Consider the following 27,196-nt stretch of genomic DNA (forward strand, 5'->3'; position numbering starts at 1 on the left):
CCTTTATGCATATATTATCACATAAATTACATGTAGGCCTACAATGGTAATTAATAAGTCACTCCTCTCCTTGATCCCCAAAGAGATACACGTGTACCGCTTTTGCAGTCGACTTCATTAATAATAAACTAGATAGGTCATAGTTTACTCTCGTCCAATCAGACATCCCCACGGTTATAACTCAAGTTGTATATCTGCGCATGCTCCACTGGCTAATCTTTCTTTGCCACGTTTTAATGCACAGTCCCCGCATCGAGGATTGCACTGTCTGTCGTCTGTGTGGTTTCTGCAGGTTGTCGCAATAAAAACCAACACCAAAATGAAGACTTCTTTGGCCATTTTTGCTGCTTTATTTGCCTTTGCATTCGCAGTAGATGTACAAGAAGAGGAAGGTGTCTTTGTACTTACCGATGCCAACTTAGCCACGTTCGTTGAGGGAAACAACCATGTGTTGGTGGAGTTTTGTAAGTAGGAATTCTGATTCACCTAAATAAAAAATTATCCGCCGTCTCCATTCACCCACCTAGGCCTATTTTTATGGAGGCTATACAATTGAACAATTACCAACCATGGATGTAGTAAAACAGTTTGTAGTTGTACAATATGTTTGAATAAATTTACATGTCATCACCAAGTGACCTGTCTTTCTGTCAAAATTCACAAATTCAGCTTTTGCAAACAGGCTTTTATTCTAATGTTTATTCTACTCACATTTACAATTTATACAATTACAATACATTTACAAGTGAAGTAACATACTGTTCATTTGGTTATCTGTTCATGACTCCCCTCCTAACACTACAGTCACTCAAATCAAAGCAATAGCTTCGTAATTTTAACTTAAATAAACTCTAACTGCCAATTTGTTCGAAGAAAACAGAGCCATGTGAATAGGATGGGTTACCATTGGGGTTATTATGATGACAACAATGTTTAGCAACCTATTCATATTTAATAATTATAACAAGGAAGTTATAAGTAGACCTAAGTCTATGCTGTGCTGTGTTATTTGTTGAATTATTATTGCAAAGTTGAAGATTTCAAGTACCAAACATGATATCGACATCAGACTTGGGAATTCCTGGTGGGGACCTCAGGCTTAACCATATGATAAAGTACCAGCTGGCAAAATATGGAATTCCAATCTACCTGAAAATTTTAAAAGAAACTTCTTTAGCGCTGCAGTGGAATCTGTATATTGTTTTATATGGCTCTATATTCTGGACACTGAACAGCAAATCTTGAAAAGAAGATTGATGGAGCTTACACTAGGCAGTTTCACCAAGTTGATTTTACGTGTACCAAAACACACACACACAGCCCCGAAAAAAAAGAACGAAATATATTAAATCATAACTCACATTTTGTATAACTCACAACTATGAGACTTGACAGCAGGCAGGAGCATTCTCTCCTCGTGCTTACATTTCGAAAATATTAGAAATCGGATGAATAGTTTTGGAGATATTGTAAAAAAAAGAGAGCAACGACAAAAAACAGAAGCTTGGCCTGGCGTACAGCGCCCATTCGTTTGTGCATGACGTCAACTTTGAACCCCGTGGACAACGGATTTCGGAAATCTTCGGAAAGCGCCGAAGAAGCCCGAAGACGTTTTTTTGCGATGCGGGAGCACATGTTTACACAAAATGAGATAACGATTACATCATCGTGTAGCCGATAAAATTCCGCACATCGTACAGCTAGTCGCATAGCTTTTACCATAAAAACCTATTTTTGTCGGCGTTTTCCATTTTTTTAATCAAGATTTCTTCCAGAGACAATCATCAAAATTGAATGCGACTTTGTCAGTGCTAATTCCCATACTTTTAAGTTTAACTTGTGAAAATTTGGTGTAATTTGATTATGTTTTCTTCTCCCGCAGAAAGGTTTTGTTAGATCATTTCTTGCAAAGTTGTCCTAAATACGCACGATTGTACATGTACGTCGTACTCGTACACCTTCATGTTTCCGTGATGTGCCACCACAAGAGGGCGTGTGTTACAATTAGTTTGATAGGCCGGGGCTCTAAAAATAGAAAGCTGGAAAGCTGCCCGATCTTGTTTCTTTGATAATTTCTACGTTCTGAATTGATAATAACAGACTGCTCATCTTGAGTCAAAAGAAACTAGTATTGATATACATTAAAGGCCTATACTAATTGAAACGAAAGTTGAACAAAAAAATTGATTGTATATAGCCATTGGTTTTTAGAAATTGTCTTTGTAAATAAACAAAAATAATCGATGTATACCAATGCCTTCATCCTCAAGTTTTTTAAAGATTGTTCTAAATTTTTACTGTGTTAATGCTACAATTTAAAATCAAAGGATCAACTGATCTTAAATTAAAGGAAACACCAGTCATAAACTCTTTAATTTTATTCCATTCTGGTTAATTTAATAATGCTATTTGTTGACATAATTAATAAAGAATATTCACACAAACACCTGCAAAACTTAACACATATTTAATTTTTATAGCTAACAATTTCCCCCACGATGCCGCTCCTCAGTTTGATTCACAAAATATCACTTTTTGCCGTTCATATAAAATCATACTAGCGCCTCAAAGCACAGTTTGTAAACCTCCCCATTGATAGAGGGCGCTCGCCTAGTGTGCGCCCTCTATTGCCATAGGCTGTGCATTAAACTTGGCCGTGGCCGATATGAAGAAAAACATAAGAATTGAACTTGAACACGGGTACGTTTTTTTCCTGATCCACGCTCATTAAAAACGGTATATCTCTGCAACCAAACATCCGATTTCAAAATTTTAAATTGATTTTTACTTCTTAGAATACACCTTAACAGACCACATCTTGTCAGAGAAAAAAATCACCTGCATTAAATTTGACTGAAACAGCCTACTTACACACAAACGACTTCATCCTACGATCAAAAATTTGTGTGAAAATTCTGAAAATCACCAGTTCCATTTGAAGAAGAAAAAAAAGCGGTTTGCTGGCCATTGCTGGCATAGCAAACAGGAACTTGCTGGAGATGTTCTACTTTGGAGACCCATTCATGGTAGACAAACACCAGGACGGCCCTAAGTCGGCCTATTATTGACGTACCGATTGATGGAGGATTCTGGATGCAGGTTCAAAGATCTTCCAAATGCAATGAACAACAGAGGAAGATGAAAGAAATGTCTAGCACGCTTGACATGACGATGATGATGTCTGATAAAATTAGTTCACAAAGTCTCTGAAGACAGTGGGCGTGGAGTGATTTGGGGGGTGCTCCTCCTATCATCGTGTTATCAGAAATATTTTTGTTTAATGAACTATAGATCTCTACATTTATAATAATAATAATAATAATAATAATAGTAATAAAGTGATCAATAATTCTACCCTGCTGGTGTTCAAAGAAAACTGACCTCCAAATCTGGTGAATTTTATTTGTATCAATACCCAATTCATTCAAAATTTACCCAGTCAGTTTCCTTGTGAAATTAGAAACAATATGTTTAAAATACTCGGAATATGCTCGTTAATGCATGTGGAAGTTGTCTGCTGAATCTTGATGCCCAAATTTTGTGATTTTCTCAATCCAAATAATTCTTCACAAAAACACAACTACAGATGCTTACTAAACATTGGTACTTTCAGATGATTTCAAACAAGATATTGATTTTCAGCTCAAGTATGAGGTTGAATTTGAGCATCAGTCTTGTTCTTTATTTTCATTGATATTTCCGAGACTCTACCTCCGATGTTGATAATTGTTCAATTGCAAGAAGAGATACCATGTACATGTTTGTTTAATTGTTTGACTGTTGCGTTCGCTCACCTTGGGTTTGTTTTAAAATAAAAATAGGGTTAGTTTTTAGTATCCTCAGTGAGATTGTAACTATGCCACTGCCAAGTCCATAAAATTCACTCTGCAAAAAAGAAATTACAAAAATTTATGATTTGTCATTTCTCACCATCAATAAGAATCCTTTGGCGTGGTAAACAAACTTGACCACATCCCTGTACATGTATTATGAATCGGTTGTATCGTGGATCAGCATTAGACACATTAACACACACTATGCTCCCCTCCTGGAGACAACAAATTTCATGCAAAACATTTAACATACTTTAAATTTCAAGCAAAAAAAACACAAGGAAAAACTGAAATGATTTGGACTTTAAATTTGACTGTTTGTACTATTTATTGATGCTTAATCCAGTGCTGACTGTTGGTTGGGCTACATGTACAATGATATAAAATTTAGCCAAGCAACATGGAATGCTTGTGGTATGCTGCAAGCATGATAGCCAATGGTTCATCAATATTGGATGCAACCATATTTATTTTTGCAAAGCGATTCCGATGTATGGATTTTGAATTGACGGTCAGAATATATAAATTTGTGCAACTTGTGTTATGGCTATAAACTCATTGATGCGTCTCACAGCAATGGATTTCAACATGCCCTTAAATTATGCATAAACCTGTCCAGTGACCCAGTGATTGAGTGCACTGCACGGTTTGCCATTACGTAATCAAAAGACTTCCAGTGTTTTTAACATCACACATTCTCATTCCTCCTGTAAACCATAATGTATTTTTAATTTCACCTCTGATTTCAAGAATACTATCCACGAAAAATGCTTTGAAATTCATACATACTTTGTCAGTCAAAGCTTGTGTGTAATAAATGTAATGTTTACCATTGTGCAATTACACGTATTGTAACTGACTGAATTGTGTTGATTTGATACAGATGCCCCTTGGTGTGGCCATTGCAAATCATTGGCTCCAGAGTATGCAAAGGCAGCACAAGTTCTGAAAGAATCCAAATCAGACATCAAGCTGGCCAAGGTAGATGCAACAGAGAATACAGAGGTTGCCAAGAAGTATGAAGTACGTGGTTATCCAACTCTTAAGTTCTTCAAAATGGGAAGTGCTATGGAATACAGTGGTAAGTAGACCAATCCAATTCAGTTAATTGGCTAATGATAACACTGAAGCAGATCCTCTTTAACGGACTGGACACGTTTGGTCAGGGTTCTCCACATGCGGTTTTGTACCAAATGCGCCCGGACATAAAATGCCGCGCCCGGACAAAAAATATCACGCCCCGGACAAAAAAAATTGAAAAACACTTCACGACAAACTCAAACCACCGTTCGATGCGCTGTATCACTTACCTTTTTGTATATAATAATAGTGTGCAAAGACTGGTACCCAGATCTCGGCTATTTCGTAATGGCATTACGCGTGCATTTTTCTCTGTGTCGCAGGGCATCCTGACTACAACTTGACAACAGCGTTGGTATTTAGACTTGGTTCCAAGTCTGTGAATTGTGCAATTTAGTTACCCTGATATATTATTGGCTGAAACAGCGCCCTCTCGTGAATTAAAATCCGTCATTAGAGCATATTTAGAGCGTGGTAGCAAATCTACGGGGGAATTCTACGCCGCTGAAGAGTAAATTACCACACTCTCAGACTTGAAATCAAGTTTACGTGGTATGAGGAGACCGATCAGAGATCGAAAAATACCCGGACGTAAGTCTGAAACTCAATTTTTTTTTCAGGCGATTGTGCATAAAGTGGTTTTGTTCGTTCTGAAATGATTTGCGCATAATTATTTGCACAATCAGACGATCTTGCAGGAATAGTTTGTGCAACCGCCGATCGTGCTGGAATGGTTTTGTAATTGGCTTATCTAATTGAGCATGAATAGTTTGCGCAATTTGCCGATAGATACGGAATAATTTGCGCAATTTGAAAACAGTGCAGGAATGGTTTGCGCGATTTGATAAAAGCTCCCGGACAAAATTTTACCCTGTGGAGAACCCTGTTGGTAACTGTCAAAGACCAGTATTCTCACTTGGTGTATCTCAACATATGCACAAAATAACAAACCTCCGAAAATTTAGACTCAATTGGTCAAAAGAAAAATGAAAGAAAAACCCCCTTGTTGCATTACTTTGTGTGGTTTTAGATTTATAATAAAAAGCTTCAGCTGAATTTTTATATTATTCAAGTGAGAAATTACCTCTTTCTCAAAAATTAGGTCACTTCTGAGGGAGCTGTTTCTCGCAATGTTTTAAACTATCAACAGCTCTCCATTTCTCGTTATCAAGAAAGTTTTTATAAGTAATTACCAATGGTGTCCAGTGTCTTTGATGGGTCTGCTTTTTGTTGCTTGCAAAAAACTGGAATTTTTTAAACAGTCTATTAAAGCCTATACCATGGCCCAATTTCATGGCTCTGCTTACCGTAAGTACAGAACGGATTAGCGGCGAATTTTGGCTTCTGTGCGTGCGTTCTCTACGTTACTAGGCATTCCATACTTACAAGGCTAGTGCAGAAATTTAGCGCTTGCACATAAGCGGGAATCGTGATCGTTAGCGCAGAATTCGGCAAGAAGCAGAGCCCTAAATGTGGCCGATATTGATGTAGGCCAGCCCTTCTATAAGTGCATAATATCATGACTGGAGTTTGAAACAAGGACAGACAAGTTTGCATTGCGAATGACTGTAGTTCCTTAATGGTTTTGCTAAAGCGTGATTTTAACCAACAGCTCCCGATCTACCAACTGAGCTATCTAGCCCTATATTGCCGTAAAGAGAGTGAATTTGTCTGGTGTAGTTTTTAAGATATGGTTTTTCAATTTTGTTTTACTTTATTTGATTTAGTGTTCTTTGACATGTGATTATGTAATTGTGACGTCAGATCTTGGTTTTTGTATGTTTTTCTTTTTGAAACAGCATCATCTGCCAGAAAGCAGCCGTGCAGCTTTAAATGATTATTCATCTAACTTGCACACTGGCATTAATAATTTAACCTGGAAAACACATTGTTACAGGAGGAAGAACCGAAAAAGAAATTGTCAGCTGGCTTTCCAAGAAGACTGGTCCACCAGCAGCAGCTTTGACAACTGCAGAAGAGGCAGATGCCCTGGAAGAAGCAAATGAAGTAGCTGTAGTAGGATTTTTCAAAAGTCTAGATTCAGACAAGGCCAAGGCATTTTTAGCAGTTGCCTCAGAAATGGATGACCTCGCATTTGCCATTACAACTGAGGATGCCGTCTTCAAAAAGTATGAAATTACCGACGACAGTGTTATCCTACTCAAAAAGGTAGGTCTACTTAGGATATTGAGTGAAAACCAATGCATTGTTCTACAAACTCAAGAGAACAAGGGTTTGTTAGAGTTAGAGTTCTACTTCTTTTAAGAAGTAGGCATTAAAGGCAAGGACCATTAAGTGTGCAGGTGTGCATGGTCAGATATGGAGTTATCTTCTTGTACAAATAGACCACCCAGTGCTAAATATGGAGACAACACTACTGATAATAGTATTGTGGCTTCACTGAGGGTTTTTCAAGAACCAAGTAGTTTTGATGTCAAATATTGTTACAACTTTTAGTTTCTGTTTAAACAAAATTAAAAACTATATTCCAATACTTTTGCTCAGAGCAACTACAAAATATCAAAGTTTCTTCAAAGTTAGGAGTTGCAGATGCTGTGTGCATCAAAGAACAGTTAAAATGAGAATATATCACCATTGCTAGATAAAAACATGAATATTGACACCACTTTAACTACACAATCTGCAACAATACATAATGCCGATGACGGTGTCGACAACACACTTACAAAATACTAAATCAGTTACTTTTGTTTGTTTTCAGTTTGACAACCTGCGTGATAATTTTGAGGGAGAATTCACTGAAGAAGCTCTTAATGCTTTTGTTGTTAGTAACCGTCTACCACTTGTTATTGAATTCACCGATGAAGTAAGTAGCTCATGTCTTATCACTTTTAATTCATTGACTATTGAAACTTTGCTTTGTTTAATTGTTGATTATCCAATGAATGATCTCTCAGAAACCCCTGATTTAACGCATGTAGAAATGATCATGAAGTGATGGCCCATTTCATTCCAATAAACCTATTTACATGATGTTAATTTTGGTTTTTACCGATGTGTGTTAGCACTGTATACTCAGAACTTTCCCGAGTCCTGTGAAAAAATATCACAGGCATATTACTTTGGTGGGATTCGAACCTACGACCCTTGCAATTCTAGAGCAGTGTCTTACCAACTAGACTATCGAGATTGCCCTGTAGCTAGAGGCAGTTTGAATCCTATGTTTTGGCAGTGGGTACTGCAATGATAGACGTTTAATTTGCAACGGGGATAAAGAAGATTAATTTTTGTTTTTACCCATACACCGATGTGTGTTAGCACTGTATACTCGGTACTTACATGATGTTTGCCCCATTGGTCTGTTGATTACAAACTAACTTTATTTTCCTCCAATTGCAAACCTTGTAATGGTATAAAGATTTCATGGAATTAATGTTGTCTTTCTGTCTTGATCAGTCTGCACCTAAAATCTTTGGTGGTCCAGTGAAAGTTCACAACCTGCTGTTCATCAGTAAAGATGACGCTGAGTTCAGTAACGTCCATGTTGCCTTCAGTGAGGCTGCAAAAGCTTTTAAAGGAGAGGTAAGTACCTTGTCTTTACAAGTGACTATTGAAATAATCTTCTGTTAAAGACAGTGGACACTATTGGTAAACTCAAAGACCAGTCTTCTCACTTGGTGTATCTCAACATATGCATAAAATAACAAACCTGTGAAAACTTGAGCTCAATTGGTCGTCGAAGTTGCGAGATAATAATGAAAGAAAAAACACCCTGGTCACACGAAGTTGTGTGCTTTCAGATGCTTGATTTCATGACCTCAAATTCTAAATCTGAGGTCTCAAAATCAGTTTCGTGGAAAATTATTTCTTTCTCGAAAACTACGCCACTTCAGAGGGAGCCGTTTCTCACAATGTTCTATACTATCAACCCGTGTCCGTTACTCGTTACCAAGTGAGGTTTTATGCTAATAATTATTTTGAGAAATTACCAATAGTGTCCACTGCCTTTAAAGGCAGTGGACACTATTGGCAATTGTCATAAACTAGTCTTCACTGTTGTTGTATCTCAACATATGCATCAAATAACAAACCTGTGAAAATTTGAGCTCAATCGGTCTTCAAACTTGCGAGATAATAATGAAAGAAAAAAACACCCCTGTCACACGAAGTTGTGTGCGTTTAGATGGTTGATTTCGAGACCTCAAGTTCTAAATCTGAGGTCTCGAAATCAAATTTGTGGAAAATAACTTCTTTCTCAAAAACTATGGCACTTCAGAGGGAGCTGTTTCTCACAATGTTTTATACTATCAACCTACTATCCCCATTACCCGTCACCAAGTAAGGTTTAATACTAATAATTATTTTTAGTAATTACCAATAGTGTCCACTGCCTTTAAGGGAACAATTGTTTGTTTGGGGGATTGGAGTGGATGTGTGCATTAAATAACCACAGAGGAAGTGAAGTTCTTCATCATAAATGGTAATAACAAAGACGATTTAGCACAATTGTTTTGCTAATTGAACATTTTGTAAACCTGTAATGTACCTTATTTAAACCTATTTATTTAGACACTGCTTTATATAGAGGGACAGACACCCAACTTGTAGCATAGTCGGCAAGCTTAACTGACTGCATCCCTACCCCCCAGTAGTGGGGTTGCTAGCACTGTGTGTGCTTGTGCGTAGTGTACTATAAGCTCATTAACGTGGCTTGTTCAACACATTAACATGTGTTGAAACATAATGGCTGACAATCAATGGCCTGGCAGTAAGATTTGTCAGCATCCAGCTGGATCTTAGTTTTGTGGTATCAATAGCTATCCCATTTGTTGCGAATTGATACTTGCTGGTTCCATGCTACTTTTTGAAAGGTTCTGTGCACCTCAACGAACCCAGCACATTTATCAGGCTCAACAATCTTCCGGTTTCTAAACCTGATTTCCTTAGGGTTTTTTTCCTTTCAATGTTATGGTCTTCGAGTTCAATGTGAATTTGATATAAAATTTTGGGGTGAATTGTTGGGGGATACATTTCTGTTCATAATAAACTGTCGCCCAGCAGCAGCCGGCGCATGTGTGTGTGATTTGTTTCTTCCATGCAGCGCATTCAATTGATATGTATAGACTTGTTTCAGCCTTTCCCCGTTTCGTTCATGTGGAACGATTTGACAGTATATGTATTACATATTTACTGTTGTCGTAAAGGAACATGTGTGGAGACATTGAAATGTCTTATGACAACAACGCACAGTGTTTTGGTGCGTGCATTGTTAGACTTTTTTTTACTAGTTGTCAGTACGCACCCTCATAGGCTTAAGTGCCATTTCTTTGATAAGTTGAACGTGTATGGCTGGAGATATTGTTACGCATTGAACTATGACTGGGAAGAAACTTTGAGACAATGGATGCATAAGTGTGTGGAACACATGTGTGGGGAGATTCATTGACGTTTGTCGTCTAGCATTACTTTTCCAAAATGCTATGGTTTATAAACCGTCAGGATCTCGGAGATACGAAAATGTGTTTGAAGAACAATTTTCGATGGCCAAAGGGGAAAATGTTAGTTTATATTGGAACTTTGCAAAGAAATAGTGATTGAGATGATGAAATGTTTTCTTGTGTCTCCACAGATGCTATTTGTCCTGATCAACACACAAGTTGAGAACAATGCTCGCATCACTGAATTCTTTGCAATTCCTGCTGATGAAATGCCAACCATGAGAATCATCGTTCTAGCTGATGACATGAAGAAATACAAACCAGACTCTAATGAAATGACAGCCGAGAAGATTAAGCAATTTGTTCAAGATTTTAAGGATGGTAAACTCAAGGTAAGGTTTTTGGCCAACAATGACAAGCAATCAAAGTTGAAGTTCATTTTCCTTTAATTTGACTATTTCGTTGGCCTCTTGTCAACACAAAGCTTCGATTTAGTTGACTTGTTGACTCCATGAAATTCCCTCTGATTAATTAGAGTAAACCAGGGTAAAAACACCCGATTTTTAATGTGTTTACATCATTTAGATCACTAGAGTACATTTAAACACAGTTGTGATAATGACCTGTGTTTTGCAAAAAAATTCTCCAACATGCTTTGGAACGAGTTTGTTAATACAAAACTAACTAAACTGTCAACAGTAACCTGAAACATTTATTTTAAATGAATATTTGAGAGTTCCATGCTGATATTTGTGACAAGAGTTTGTAATTTTTTTATTTTAAAAAATTATTTTTAGGCACATCTTAAGACAGAAGAAGTTCCTGAAGACTGGGACAAAGAGGCCGTCAAGGTTCTTGTGGGCAAGAACTTCGATGAAGTCGTGTACGATAAAAGCAAGGATGTTTTGGTAGAATTTTGTAAGTATTAAAATAAAAAAGCTCTTTAATTATAAAATTGCTTGTCTAGGTTTTTTCTTGAGCTATTTAAATATCAAAAATGAACATGCCAAAAGTGAATTGAGTTTCCTTTTGTCACAGTAACTTGTTAAAGGCAGTGGACACTATTGGTAATTAATCAAACTAATTATTAGCATAAAACCTTTCTTGGTAACGAGTAATGGGGAGAGGTTGATGGTGTAAAACATTGTGAGACCTCGGACTTAGAACTTGAGGTCTCGAAATCAACCATCTAAACGCACACAACTTTGTGTGACAAGGGTGGTTTTTTCTTTCATTATTATCTCGCAAGTTCGATGACCGCTTGAGCTCAAATTTTCACAGGTTTGTTACTTTATGCATATGCTGAGATATAGTGTCCACTGCCTTTAAGTATCTTGTCTAACCCTTCAATTCTGTATATTGAATTTCATTTGACCTCAAAACAGCTGGATATGAACCTACATGTATGTTGTCCTCTGTAAAAAAACAAACAGCATTCAGACAACAACATGAGTAATTCAGGGATAATTTCATAATCGTCCAATGCAACAATTTCGACAGTGAAATATAATGAAAATGACGTGGATGCAGTCTTAACAATGGTTCCTGAGGTCGATTTCACAAAGAACTTAGGACTAGTACAAAACTGCTTGGAATACAAAAAGATTTTCATATTTTTGAAAAAATGTTTGTCGAAAAAGCTCAGCATTTGTACACAAAATGTCTAGTAATTATTATTATCTCCTATTGTACTGCTGCAAAGTTTAAGATATACTGACTTTATCTTTGATTTATTTCAGATGCTCCATGGTGTGGACATTGCAAGAAACTAGCTCCAATATTTGATGATTTGGGAAAGCATTTTGAAGATAGAGAGGACCTTGTTATTGCTAAAATGGATTCCACTACTAATGAGGTTGAGGGAATATCAATCGGAGGGTTTCCCACGTTAAAACTCATTAGAAAGGAAACAAATGAGGTTAGTAGATCAACAAACTAGTCTTGGTACAGTTTTCATGTTATATAAAGAGGATAATCCCCGGCTAATCATTGTTGTAATTTAGTGATATAGAATTGTAGATAAAATTTGTTTAGATGTTTCCTGTAAAAGAAACCAAAACAAAAAAGAAACTACCTCAAAATATTGTGGGAAAAATTAAGAACAAGTACAACAAGCATTAAAGATCCGAAGATGACTTATAAACCCAACATACCGCTAGTAAACTAGGCCTATGTTTGCATTGCCAAATGTAGTTGGATTGCGATGATGGCCTAACGAGCCAGGCCAAATTGCATAAAGCCTGTATTAGCACAAAAACTTGCTTAGGCCGAACAAAAGAATACTTGTGTTTTTGGTTACCCGACCTTCCCTAAAATATCATGCCAACCCTGTATCTTTTTATTTCCAAAAAAAGATACAAAATAAAATCTTATGGTGCTGACCCTAAACCCCATTTTTGTGCACATCGTCTCGGATTTCTTTGTTTTCCACCTTAAAAAAACAACTTATTCAAACATTGTTGTCGGACACTTTAAACCTTTGCCATTCTGTTTTGAATTTCACTAATCTTAAATCAGTAATTGAAAACTTTCCTCTGTAATCATATTGCAGATGATTACCCCCCATTGTGGACAAAATTGGCTCAATGTGCGTTTCTTAAAATACAAGTTGTGCTCAGCATCTTCCAAAAATTAATTTAAATATTTGAAACCTGATGCCATTGTACTGTTTGTTTGACAGGTTGTTGATTATAACGGAGGAAGGACATTGGAAGATCTAATCAAGTTTTTGGAGTCTGGAGGAGTAGAGGGCGCTGGTGTAGATGAGGTAAGACATACATCTTCATTGTCCTTCAATAATTTGTCTTCAGTACTTAGGAAATTAACTTGAACTGCAGGTCAAACATGAATTGAAGTTTTTGTTTTGATTTGCAAACAAATAGAGATTCAGTATACACAAGACACAATGCTGCAGCATTGCATCTTATTAAACAAAGAGTAAAGAACGATTGTATAATCCTTGCTAGTAATTGTTGTTCAGTCATTCACATTGATGTTGGTTGATCCTTGCTTTGCCACTACTTGCTGTTAACACTAACCACTTTTGTTAAATCGTTGCTGATATTTCTTGTACATATTGATGTTGTTTTATCCTTGCTTTGCTACTATTTGTTGTTCACATTGACCACTGTTGTATAATCCTTTCTACTACTTGCTGTCTTAACCACTGTTGTGTAATCCTTTCTACTACTTGCTGTCTTAACCACTGTTGTGTAATCCTTGATAGTAATTGTTGTTCATATTGATGTTGTGTTATAATAACCGTATTTATAACGCGCCTTTTGCCAAAGGATACAAAGCGCCAGGTATTATTACTGCAAGGAGTGGGGCAAATTTTGAGATTTAAGACATAATCCTTAAGCACCATGTAATGGTTTACAAGGTGCTGCGGAGCAAAATGCTGCCAATCCAGCCGGGAACACCCGGGCGAACCCCTTCTCTTTTCAATAAGTGCACTGAGTTCTTTTACATGCGTTTACACAACACATGGGACCAACGGCTTTACGTCCCATCCAAAGGCAAAGCAATGGTTATGTGTCTTGCTTAAGAACACAAGTGTCACGGCTGGGGATTCGAACCCACACTCTGCTGATCAGAGACACCAGAGTATGAATTCGGTGCTCTTAACCGCTCGCTCGGCCACGACATTCCCATTATCCGTTATCCTTGCTTTGATACTACTTGCTGTTCACACTTACCACTGTTGTGTAATCCTTGCTAGTGTTTGGTGTTCACACTTAGCACTGTTGTGTAACCCCTGCTACTACTGGTGTTCACATTGACCACTGTTGTGTAATCTTTGCTACTACTTGTTGCGCACATTAACCACCATGTGATATGTGATTGTCCCTCGTATAGGATGAAGATTTTGATGAGGAGGATGAGGAATTGGAGGATGGGGATCAAGTCAAGGATGAGTTGTAGATGTCTCCATGGTTACATCATCTTCAGTCAAACACTCCCTGGTATTACAGTCAACTAGCTGCCTCTCCATTCAGCTCTCAATTGTTAAAAAGCAGATTCTCCTTTTGTTAATAGCATGTATATTTAGAAGTTTGGTCTTGGACGTAGATTTCAATAGTTGTTATTTTTTAAAGTAAAGCAGCACAACAATACCAGGGATTGAATGGCCTTAATCTATCCACCTTTTAATTCTCCATCAACCCTCTTGATACCAAATTGTTGGCTGAACTCTGTACATGATGGAATGCATCCTTGCAAACGTTGCGTAAGCTGTTGAGGCAATAAGTCTGCGGATGAACAATCCTGTTTAGATCTATGCCTAATTGGTAAAAGAAAGAATTGAAGTCTTTGTTGATGCAATATCAAGATGCTTAAAGTATTGGTAGATGCTACGATACTTTGCGTCACTTAGTACATGGTGGGTGTACTGTTACTTGCAACTTCAATAACAACAACAATTGTCGCTGGTATATAGAAAGTTAATTTATTCAAATTCTCATTGGTTAAGGGATTTTTTCACTAACTTGTGTTTTAACTTTTTCTACATTAGGATGGTCCAAACAAAATGATGAATTGCACTCATTATTGATTTTATAATCAATAACAAATTATTGTCATTTTGCTATTGCATTTTCTGAAGAGGTTTTTCAATCCCCCTATAAGAATCACAAAATTGTCAGTTACATATTTAAAATGGCATTTGTTCTCTTAAACAAATCTGTTTTGGCTTTTCATATGACATATCTGTCTTGAAAATTACACTCGTTAATACTGTTATCCAAATCTAACATTGTGGTTTGAAATGTGTTTCAAGAAGCGTAAAAGTTACACTGCCATGGGGAGTAACCATCTCATTACAGTATTTTTAAATTGATTTTTAAGTGTCCAACTTTCATCTGGATTATTGATGTTGGTGCTACTTTTGTTGTAATTCTTTTCTTACAGAGCATTTGCAAAGCAAAACCGTGATGTTTTTAATTTATCAACATGTAGTTTGCTTTATCTTTTCTCTGTAATTTTTGTATAAAACATCAACAACAATAAAAAACAGGACATTGTTATGAATGTCTTAAAACTTCTAGAGCTGAATTTCTTGCTGATAGAAATTAAGTTATTTTCTGAGAATTAGCCTTTCACTGAGATACATCTAAATTATCTCTAAGCACATCCAATTTGATGTGTTGATGGACAGTCATTTGCTGTGACATTACCTTAGCCTGATGTATGTTGTTTATTTTAGAGTTACTCATGCAACTGTACCTTGAAAATGGCTTCATTATGTGAAGACGTAATAAATGATGCAACCACTTGCTGTACACAAACAAATGTTAATGTACACGGTACATCTTCATAAATACTATTAGAAACTAAATAATCAGTTAAAAGCGTTTTCTTTGTGAAAGGAAAATTATGCCATGTTTTAAAACATTGTGGAAAGAAACTTGTTTAAATGTACGTCTTTAATATAGAATATCAGTTTCCTGACTTTGCAAACAAAGTAGCGAGAAAACAAAAAGCAGGATATATTTATGGATTGGTCATTTTTGTTTATTTAAATAAATTTGAATGATTTTTCTTTTTATAAAATATAATGTGACATTATTGGCTATTATCTAGACCAACAGAAACTTGAACAAATTGATTATTTGTGAGAAACAGAAGATAAAAGAATGCTTAATAAAAGCTGTCCAACCAATCAATGTACATTTGTTAAGTTTTTGTGTTGTGTAACGTGTTAAAGGGATTGTGGTTAAAGGTTGCTCAACCAGTTTACATGTTGGATATGAATGATGTCTAGTACACTCCCTTGTTCTGTCTGAAGCCAATGATCAATTTAAATTCCTCAGACTAAATCCAGTGCTGCTTTGTCACTTTCACAAGTATACTAGTCCTAACTGGAGTATACCAGTTCTTACTGGAGCTTGCTTCTTGCCGTGTGGCATATCAACACAAGATACAATCTTGGAACTTTAAACTAATCATACACTACTTGTGACCAAATAAGAAATTGTAAAAAGATAGCAGCCCTCCTTCAAATCTAACGACCATCTCTTTAAGTGTGGTTATCAATGGGGTGAAACGTCACTAAGTGCTTAGTTTTACATTATGTTGTGTACACAAATCCACATCCTACATTTCACTTTAATGTTCTTATGAATGAAATGGTTACAGTGCTTCTGTTTAATCCTTAATGCTGACTTGTAGAATAGTTTTGCATTAATTACTCCTTGTTTACCCTTTAGGCATACATTTAAGTTTTTTGACTCGATTTTCCTGTTAAAAATGTCTGAAAAATAATACGAATCAAGAACCGAGTTTTTTAAAGAACTGTACAGTATGTTATGAAATAATGGGAAAGCTGAACTCTGAGGGTGAAATTTAGTTTGACCTTGAGTGGATTAGGTCAAGTCTTGTATCTTCAATGGGCTGATTGTGGCTGCTATGGTCTCTAAAACGTTATATTCAAATTGCGAACACCCAAAACTCCATTTTATATTAGCAGTGACTAATATTGTTTACGATTTGTCTTCTTTAGACTACGTAGTCGAAGTTCAGACCTGAAGCAAAAGAAATAATGATGGTGTGTTTTCAGATAATGAATGTACTCTTATTTATATAAGCTACGTGTATGAAACGGTCAGTTCAAGGATCTGCGCACTGCTCAAAGTTTATAGAGCGCTGAAGGTGCAAGATGGCAACTGGAGCTCTGTCTATTGTCACAACATAAAATACCCATGGGTGCCATTTCAGCAGGCAAATGTTTGTCACAATCATATACATGTAAGGCAATGGTCATTGTGTGCATCAAAAGAGTTGCTTGCTAAAATGGCATCCAGTGCACATTTTAGGCCAATCTTGCACCCTTGGTACTAGTCTTTGATACTGGCCACCTGAGGAATGTGAACCTGTGGTTGCATGCCAGAGTGTCACTCCACCTTGCTCTACCAAGCTCCTCCCATACAATCTTTAAGTTGTGTTTGCCATGATACTGAATCAAATAGAATGGTTCATGAATAAACCCATTGACCATGGTGGATGAGAAATCAAGTCATTTGGCTGACTTCAACTGCTTTGGCATTCTTGTTCATTCTTGTCAACAATTCACATTCAAATGTATGTTTAGTTTTCTTTGTTTTGATGCAGATGAGAGCACAATGGCAGGAATTCTTTCACACAAGGTTGGAATAGCAGATAGTGATGGTAGAATAGGACTGGCTGCAGTGTATGTTTGCTTGTATGTATGCATCAAGCCATCAACACTTATCACAGTTATCCTGCAGCATCAGTCCACTTGACAGCTTGCTCTGTGGTACGTGGGATCTTATCAAGGTATGGAACTCAAGTCTTGTGTTTGTGCATAGCATGTTTTATCCCATGTAAATTAGTAGAAGGAACAAATGTCTGGCAACAGTAATTTAGCTTACTTGTTCATGGCCAACATACTAGTATATAGCAGTATTTTGACTGTTCATACTTTACATTCTCCTATCACTCATGCACTCATTTGTTCCCCCATGATAATAATATTGCTGTTGCTATCTGATGCATATACATGTAGTACATCTTGGTCCCCTAAATCTGGCATTTCTGTTGTGCATTTCTCTGTATGTATTCAAGCTTGGTTTTTAAAAACAATTTGGTTTGCCTTGTGTTTTTTTGTTTGTGTTTTTTTAAATTTATTGTGGAGGGAAAATAAATGAAAGAGGTTTTATGAATTGGAATGTTATGATATTGGGTCTCAGAATAGAATGGCAGCAAATGGATTAATTATTCTAAGTCCATAATCGTCTTGGATGGATTGCGATTTGAAGTCACTTTCAGACCTTGTATTCATCAAGAACCCATAGGTCCGAGACTAATAATAATACATCCTGCAAATGCGAATGCACCACGAATTTGATGTCACAACTCTGTTTTCGCTGCGATATTTGCAAGAGAGTTGAGCACAACTCGATCGCTGCAAGTTATTTGTTCCAAATTTGTGACGTCAAGTCTGGAAGGGCAGGACTTCAAAATGCATGACAGTCGATCACTCTGTGTATTAAAAACCACACAGTGAAGCATTGAGGTTGAGAACATAATAAAGGCATATAAACTACATTTTGGAAACATTTTTGGAAACGTCATTTGATATGAAATATTATAGTATCTAATTTGGAAAAGTTTCCGTATGGCGCCACCACTTTTTCATTCGATATAAAATAATATAGGAACTTATTTACCTAATTGATATATCCCTTTTTGTAAAAATGAGTGAAAAAGTGGTGGCGCCATACGGAAAGTTATCCTCTAATTTACCTCAAGATATCCCTTTTTATAAAAATTAGTGAAAAAGTGGTGGCAGGATACGGAAATTTATCCACATTTTGTTTGACGTAAATGTTTGTTACATGGAAAGTTGTGCACAGAAATGTGCTCAATTGTTTTATCTTTACACAAACATTTTGACTGAAAACAATTATGCATTTTCAGTTAAAATGATGAGGTCTTGGATTGGATTGACTCCTTGTACTTTCTTGTGAACGATTCTCAGATATGGCAAGTAACTGCAGGATGGAGTCAGCCATGCTTTTACTGATCTTCATTCTAGTAAGCTTTCACTCCTGTCAGTCAACCTCATACAACACGGATGCAAATCAAGACGTGAATTATTTAAAGAGCTACTTGGATAAAAGGTTAGATAGCTTCCGGGTGGACATCCATCGCTCATTCCAGAAACAACATCGTAGGAATCGCAGGGAAGTTGACGATGAATCAGGTAAGCAATGGAATCTTGTTCAGTGACGAACCATCGTGGACTCAGTCTTAATTACAACAGCAGATTTATATCGAAAAAAAAGGGGGAAAAAGAAAGAAAAAAAGTCTTCCTTGATTCTGTAATAAATGACTGGTTATGGACATACAAGTCTGTTGTCTGTGTAAACAGGATCTTGATAACAAAATCTTTGTGGAACAAAACAAATATATCTAATATCTATAACTAATATTATAAGTTATAACACAAGCACAAGTGGAATACAGAAAAATATAGTGCGTCTGCGTCCCATATCAAACGAGGCCAAAGGCCGAGTTAGATATGCGACGCAGACGCGCTATATTTTCCGTATTTCCATGAGCACGCGTGTGATAATGTATTTATCTTCAAGCAAACTTGGCGCGTGACATAGAACCATTGATCTCTGATCAATGCATAGAACACATAATACGCATGGTAGTGATATTAGCCGTGCAATATAGGTTTTTATCACCACTCCATTCTGCCAATCTGATTGGAGGATTAGCGCATACTTGAAGATAAATCTAAATAATCTTACTATACCTCAATATATAAATAAAAATTATCAAAATACAGTTAAGTCTGGAGTTGCGTGTGCAGAGTTGCGTGTGCAGAGTTGCGTGTGCAGTTGGAACATAACTAGCAGCACTCACAATTACGTCATCAGGTGTCAAATAATTTCAAATTACAAGGTCGATGCATGTAAGCTTGGCTCTGAATATTAATAGCTACAGTGTTCATATTTGGACATATGATATCAAGACACAGACAATATTTTAAAAGTTAACAATAAATTCACATGACCTATACTTCTGGTCGAACCGAAAGGTAAAAGTTTCCCTTTGTGTACATTTTTGTTTTAAATCCCAGCAAAAACCTTAATTTCTTCAGATCAACTTCAAATTTACACCATGTTAGGGCCCTAATAAAAACTCCGTCAGTAGTTTTGAAATACGTTAAATCAAAGTTTGATAAATAAAACATTCATAACTGAAGAAGTACTTTTAGCAATTATATACATCATCTTGATTTCTATGAATTTTGACAAGCTTAACAACAATTTGTTTATCAATTCAAATGCTGACCCCAATGCTACTCGGAACAAAAAGTGTTTGTTTTTACAAACACTAAATCTCTAGCTTTTCTTTAAATCCATTGACATGTTGCAGAGATGGTTTTATCAATCCAAAATGTGTTTGTTGGCTCAGTGTAATTGCGAATTTAGATATTGAGTCAGTTAGTGTAAATTTATGTAGTTGAATCATATCACTAACATTATAAGCTATTTTGGAATATGGGTATTCCCTGGAATCTGTTGTTGTATTTAGTGTTTGGTATGTCCATAGCTTTTTGTGGAAAAGTGAAGCCAGTAACTGTTTATTAAACATTTTTTAAACAAAAAGAGAAGAAGAAGCTTGTCTTAGGTTTGTTGAATAACCTTGTGTGGTTGAGTTAGGATCTAGAAGGGTTACAATGTTGCTTCAACTATGTGCAGAGGTCATATGACTTTGGCAGATATACGTGACACTTCGAATCACCAGCCGTAACACTTGTGTCCTTAAGCAAGACACTTAACCATTGCTTCGTCCTTCGGATGGGGTGTAAAACCGTTGGTCCCATGTGTTATTTAACGCATGTAAAAGAATCCAGTGCACTTATCGAAAAGAGAAGGGGTTCGCCCCGGTGTTCCTGGCTGTGGCTGCTATATGCGCCGTAGCATCTTGTAAACCCTTGTTTGGTGCTAAATAATTGGGTCTCAGAATTCATCACTGCAGTAACTATTTTCATGAAAGTTTGTATATACTTAGTCCCTTGAGTACCTTGTTTGGTAGATACGTGCGCTATATAAAACTTTGATATTATTATTATTAATATTATTATTAAACTATGTTATATAAAGCATTTGACTCTCTATTTCTCTCTTTAATGAATGAAAAAAATTCTTAATTTTCCCCCAGACTTGTCTATACATCTGGAGGGAATATCACCACTTCTTGCAAACAACATTACTGTGCTGGAGTATTTTTTTGTGAACAACAATAACTACATGATAGTTGGTAGACAGCAGTCAGCGGATGGCTCTCATCGAAGCACTGCCAATATATATCTATTTGATCAGGGAAGGAAGATCTTCAATAAAACTGGTAATAGTCAGAAGCTCTTGTTTATATTATTAGTTATTCTACAAACATGATTGGAATACAATTGACTTTCATCGTAACAAGTTCTCCCAGACTGTCCACATTACCTCTTTAAAACAGGAGCGTTGATAGGGGGGCCAGGCAAACAAATAAACACAAAGTAGAAATAACATTTGGTACTTCAGAATGTACTATTTATAAGGTCTTTATAACACTTGTCTATATAATGAGGGTCGACTGTACCGACAAGTGTACCGGTAGTGCGCCTTCATCTGCACTCCATACACAACAAGGCCAAAGGTCAAGTTGTATGAGATGCTAGCAGTCTTTACTTTTTGCCATGAAGCAAAGTTGAAACTGAACAGAAAATATTGTCACAACCCAAAATTTCTTAAGGTTTCAACCCCTTTTAGTTTCTTGATACGAAAATGAATGGGTTTTGAGGCATTGCATGGTGAGGTATCAATGTAAATTTGGTTTGCGGTAACACCGTGTATTTACTTGATACAGTAGGTAGATTGTGTTCTTTTGAGAACTAGTCTTGCTTTATAATGTACTACAGCAGAGTAGATTTTTGGAATTTGTCAGACTAATCTCAGTTCAGTCCTGCTTAGCTTCTACCTGGGCAGAAGGTAGAACATCGGCTGGTACTACTACTTTTGCTTTAGTGGATCAATGGGACTTGATCTATAATGGTGATGATGACTCACCACATTTGTTTAGCGCCATAAAAAAACATTATAAAGTTTGCATTTTATTATTCTCTTCATTAACTTCACTATCACAGAGTGAGGTTTTAATTGGTCTTGAGTATGTAGTAGAACATAAAGCAAGACAAGTTCTCAAAAGAACATAATCTACCTAGCAAATAGATACACACGTTTAGTTACTGCAAACCAAATTTTACGCCAATAGCAACATTTTAAAGTGTCTATTCAACTATTTCGTTAAAAGAGTGAAATTACGACCATATACAATATTCAATGCATTAATGCGGTATACATGTGCATTCAACATTAAGGATGTAATGATATTAATATCTTACTTTGAGACATACATTTACAACAAGTGTTCTAACTAAATTGTTATTTGTTGATTTGCAGATATTGAATTTCCAACAGATGGAGTATCAGATATTGAAGCTTTTCAGGTTGGTGGTCACACCTACATTGCTGTAGCCAATCATGTATCGGATACTGGTACATATAATTGTATCTCCTACATTTACCGGTTTGATGCATCAGCAGTGGACAGTATATCTGAGGTGCAACAGATTCTAACTTACGGAGCCGCTGATTTAACATTCTTTGAATTTGAAGGAGATGGTTACCTTGTTTTGGCCAACATGCAGGCAGATGGTTATGCACAGTACCGCTCAATGATGTAGTAAGTGATTTCCATTTAGTAAGAAACTCTTTTAGTGCCATGTGACATGTTAAAGGCACCGTACACATTTGTTAATTACTCAAAATATACATCAACAAAAAAAACTTACTTGGCGCAATGGAGAGCTGTTGATAGTATGTTGATAGTATAAAACATTAAAAGATGCGACTCTCTCTGTCAATGAGACAGAGACTAATTGTCAATGACCAAACGTGTACAGCGTCTTTCAGGTTTTTTGGATGTTGTTATTAACTTTATATTTTGATAACCACTTAGCACCGGGGTTTCCCACAATACTTCCTTGGGATTTATTTTTCAGAACTGGCAGAATATTTATTTGTGATAAATAACTAACTAAACTAAGTAAAGACAACAATATGAACGCAATTTGTGTCCTATCTGCACTCCACCAACAATCAAATTAAGCATTCTTGGCTCATCCTCCTCACTTAAGGATCCTGCTGAGTTACCAACATAACATAAAGTCTTTGTGAAATCTTGGAGCTAAAGGTACATTTGTTATTATTAAAAACATGAACACACTTAGATGTTTTTGTTCGGTCCAAACAGAAAATTCAAATACAAAAATATCCTGAACAACTATGTCATAAAGTCACAATCTTTGTGCTGTCTTGTTGCTCAGCAAAGTTGGTATAATAAACATGTTTTCATCATCACGATGTCAGCAGGTGTCAAATTAATACATTAGATCAAAGCTTATTCCTAAAATGGTAAATGGTAAATATCTTAGTAGTAAAAAAGGTCAATGTAAACTTGAATTGATAGTTATCTTTATTTGAATGTGGTACCAGTGTTTATGCATTTAGTGGTGCTCATTTTGACCAAGTGACGTCAGTGGAGACTTATGGTGCATCAGCCATTGCAGTAGTAGAGATAGAATGGGAATCCTACATCATTGTGGCTCAGTCAACAGATAATGGAGGCAACCTTGATATTGGCACCATCGTCTACAACTTTGATCCTCGTAAGTAAATTTTGTTTAAGAAAGTTTTTAATTGTTTTTTTATGAGAGGTCCCCTACCATCACAAGGCCATGGAAGGCAACTTCAAGGGGAAGGGCTAACGATTTGAGCTATTGTCCCAAATAACTGTCACCAGGGGCACGTTGCCACCTACTCCTGGGGCTGAAACAGGGCTACCCCCTTCACAGTCTGTAAGGATGTAGGCATGGGTATCATCCACTAGGAGCCACCTACTCCTGGGGCTGAAACAGGGCTACCCCCTTCACAGTCTGTAAGGATGTAGGCATGGGTATCATCCACTAGGAGCCACCTACTCCTGGGGCTGAAACAGGGCTACCCCCTTCACAGTCCATAGGGATGTAGGCATGGGTATCATCCACTAGGAGCCACCTACTCCTAGGGCTGAAACGGGGCTACCCCCTTCACAGTCCATAGGGATGTAGGCATGGGTATCATCCACTAGGAGCCACCTACTCATGGGGCTGAAACAGGGCTACCCCCTTCACAGTCCATAAGGATGTAGGCATGGGTATCATCCACTAGGAGCCACCTACTCCTGGGGCTGAAACGGGGCTACCCCCTTCACAGTCCATAGGGATGTAGGCACGGGTATCATCCACTATAGGAGCCGCCTACTCCTGGGGCTGAAACAGGGTTACCCCCTTCACAGTCTGTAAGGATGTAGGCATGGGTATCATCCACTAGGAGCCGCCTACTCCTGGGGCTGAAACAGGGCTACCCCCTTCACAGTCTGTAAGGATGTAGGCATGGGTATCATCCACTAGGAGCCACCTACTCCTGGGGCTGAAACAGGGCTACCCCCTTCACAGTCTGTAAGGATGTAGGCATGGGTATCATCCACTAGGAGCCACCTACTCCTGGGGCTGAAACAGGGCTACCCCCTTCACAGTCCATAGGGATGTAGGCATGGGTATCATCCACTAGGAGCCACCTACTCATGGGGCTGAAACAGGGCTACCCCCTTCACAGTCCATAAGGATGTAGGCATGGGTATCATCCACTAGGAGCCACCTACTCCTGGGGCTGAAACGGGGCTACCCCCTTCACAGTCCATAGGGATGTAGGCATGGGTATCATCCACTATAGGAGCCGCCTACTCCTGGGGCTGAAACAGGGTTACCCCCTTCACAGTCTGTAAGGATGTAGGCATGGGTATCATCCACTAGGAACCGCCTACTCCTGGGGCTGAAACAGGGCTACCCCCTTCACAGTCCATAGGGATGTAGGCATGGGTATCATCCACTAGGAGCCACCTACTCATGGGGCTGAAACAGGGCTACCCCCTTCACAGTCCGTTAGGATGTAGGCACGGGTATCATCCACTAGGAGCCACCTACTCCTGGGGATCAAACAGGGCTACCCCCTTCACAGTCCGTTAGGATGTAGGCATGGGTATCATCCACTAGGAGCCACCTACTCCTGGGGCTGAAACAGGGCTACCCCCTTAACAGTCTGTCAGGATGTAGGCACGGGTATCATCCACTAGGAGCCACCTACTCTTGGGGCTGAAACAGGGCTACCCCCTTCACAGTCCATAGGGATGTAGGCATGGGTATCATCCACTAGGAGCCACCTACTCCTGGGGCTGAAACAGGGCTACCCCCTTCACAGTCTGTAAGGATGTAGGCATGGGTATCATCCACTAGGAGCCACCTACTCCTGGGGCTGAAACAGGGCTACCCCCTTCACAGTCCATAGGGATGTAGGCATGGGTATCATCCACTAGGAACCACCTACTCCTGGGGCTGAAACAGGGCTACCCCCTTCACAGTCCGTTAGGATGTAGGCATGGGTATCATCCACTAGGAGCCGCCTACTCCTGGGGCTGAAACAGGGCTACCCCCTTCACAGTCCATAGGGATGTAGGCATGGGTATCATCCACTAGGAACCACCTACTCCTGGGGATGAAACAGGGTTACTCCCTTCACAGTCCATAGTGATGTAGGCACGGGTATCATCCACTAGGAGCCACCTACTCCTGGGGCTGAAACAGGGCTACCCCCTTCACAGTCCGTTAGGATGTAGGCATGGGTATCATCCACTAGGAGCCGCCTACTCCTGGGGCTGAAACAGGGCTACCCCCTTCACAGTCCATAGGGATGTAGGCACGGGTATCATCCACTAGGAGCCACCTACTCCTGGGGCTGAAACGGCTACCCCCTTCACAGTCCATAGGGATGTAGGCACGGGTATCATCCACTAGGAGCCACCTACTCCTGGGGCTGAAACAGGGCTACCCCCTTCACAGTCCATAGGGATGTAGGCATGTGTATCATCCACTAGGAGCCACCTACTCCTGGGGCTGAACCAGGGCTACCCCCTTCACAGTCCGTGGGGATGTGGGCACGGGTATCATCCACTAGGAGCCACCTACTCCTTCACAGTCCATAAGGGTATCATCCACTAGGAGCCACCTACTCCTGGGGCTGAACCAGGGCTACCCCCTTCACAGTCCGTAGGGATGTGGGCACGGGTATCATCCACTAGGAGCCACCTACTCCTGGGGCTGAAACAGGGCTACCCCCTTCACAGTCCATAGGGATGTAGGCACTGGTATCATCCACTAGGAGCCGCCTACTCATGGGGCTGAAACAGGGTTACCCCCTTCACAGTCCATAAGGATGTAGGCACGGGTATCATCCACTATAGGAGCCGCCTACTCCTGGGGATGAAACAGGGCTACCCCCTTCACAGTCCATAGGGATGTAGGCACGGGTATCATCCACTAGGAGCCACCTACTCCTGGGGCTGAAACAGGGCTACCCCCTTCACAGTCCGTAGGGATGTGGGCATGGGTATCATCCACTACAGGAGCCGCCTACTCCTGGGGCTGAAACAGGGCTACCCCCTTCACAGTCCGTTAGGATGTAGGCATGGGTATCATCCACTAGGAGCCACCTACTCCTAGGGCTGAAACAGGGTTACCCCCTTCACAGTCCATAGGGATGTAGGCACGGGTATCATCCACTAGGAGCCACCTACTCCTAGGGCTGAAACAGGGTTACCCCCTTCACAGTCCATAAGGATGTAGGCATGGGTATCATCCACTAGGAGCCGCCTACTCCTGGGGCTGAAACAGGGCTACCCCCTTCACAGTCCATAGGGATGTAGGCACGGGTATCATCCACTAGGAGCCACCTACTCCTGGGGCTGAAACAGGGCTACCCCCTTCACAGTCCATAGGGATGTAGGCATGGGTATCATCCACTAGGAGCCGCCTACTCCTGGGGCTGAAACAGGGCTACCCCCTTCACAGTCCGTTAGGATGTAGGCATGGGTATCATCCACTAGGAACCTGGCTTGTAGAGCAAAATGCACTACCCAACTGTTTCAAAGCAATTATGGCTTAAGTGACTTGGTTAGGGGAAACAGGTGCCCATGACCGAGATTCGATCCCACACTCAGCTGCTGACAACAACTGAGCTTGGGTCCGGTGGACTAGACCGCTCGCCGTTACAGGCCAAAGTGAATAATATTTGTACAGTCATCACAAACAAAGGCAATTCTTTAAACTCTTAGAAATTATACTGGAATAAGTTTTTGAAGGGATATAAGTTTTGTTTGTGACCTGCAGCTGATTTCACGAAACGCTAGGATTAATCCTATCTCGAG

At 38.8% G+C, this 27,196-nt stretch overlaps 2 protein-coding genes across 4 annotated transcripts in view; both read left to right on the forward strand.

The window, feature by feature from the left end:
• The first annotated feature begins 225 nt into the window (after nucleotides 1–225).
• On the forward strand, nucleotides 226–15,975 carry LOC139944667 (protein disulfide-isomerase 2-like). Its single transcript, XM_071941739.1, has 10 exons — nucleotides 226–464; nucleotides 4,717–4,914; nucleotides 6,811–7,082; nucleotides 7,636–7,740; nucleotides 8,331–8,456; nucleotides 10,504–10,704; nucleotides 11,110–11,230; nucleotides 12,052–12,230; nucleotides 12,993–13,079; nucleotides 14,171–15,975. The coding sequence occupies exons 1-10, from the start codon at nucleotides 320–322 to the stop codon at nucleotides 14,234–14,236; spliced, it is 1,500 nt and encodes a 499-aa protein (XP_071797840.1). The 5' UTR covers nucleotides 226–319; the 3' UTR covers nucleotides 14,237–15,975.
• Nucleotides 15,976–16,090: 115 nt separating this feature from the next.
• The window catches only part of LOC139944666 (uncharacterized), a 53,953-nt gene continuing 42,847 nt past the window's right edge, over nucleotides 16,091–27,196 (forward strand). For all 3 annotated transcript variants that reach the window (XM_071941736.1, XM_071941737.1, XM_071941738.1), the window contains exons 1-5: nucleotides 16,091–17,605; nucleotides 18,810–19,034; nucleotides 21,011–21,196; nucleotides 22,297–22,579; nucleotides 23,392–23,564. In XM_071941736.1, the coding sequence (XP_071797837.1) occupies nucleotides 18,812–19,034; nucleotides 21,011–21,196; nucleotides 22,297–22,579; nucleotides 23,392–23,564 (865 nt within the window). In that variant the 5' untranslated portion in view covers nucleotides 16,091–17,605; nucleotides 18,810–18,811. The remainder of the gene's footprint in view (nucleotides 17,606–18,809; nucleotides 19,035–21,010; nucleotides 21,197–22,296; nucleotides 22,580–23,391; nucleotides 23,565–27,196) is intronic.

This window comes from Asterias amurensis, chromosome 11, assembly GCF_032118995.1.
Source record: "Asterias amurensis chromosome 11, ASM3211899v1".
NCBI classification, from domain to species: domain Eukaryota; kingdom Metazoa; phylum Echinodermata; class Asteroidea; order Forcipulatida; family Asteriidae; genus Asterias; species Asterias amurensis.

Bases quoted from the DNA above. Each gene is read 5' to 3' on its own strand.
- LOC139944667 (XM_071941739.1), top strand. From the start codon at position 320: ATGAAGACTTCTTTGGCCATTTTTGCTGCTTTATTTGCCTTTGCATTC. The intron at 7,083-7,635 runs GTAGGTCTACTT...GTTTGTTTTCAG, and splicing joins GTGTTATCCTACTCAAAAAG to TTTGACAACCTGCGTGATAA. The intron at 7,741-8,330 runs GTAAGTAGCTCA...TGTCTTGATCAG, and splicing joins TTATTGAATTCACCGATGAA to TCTGCACCTAAAATCTTTGG.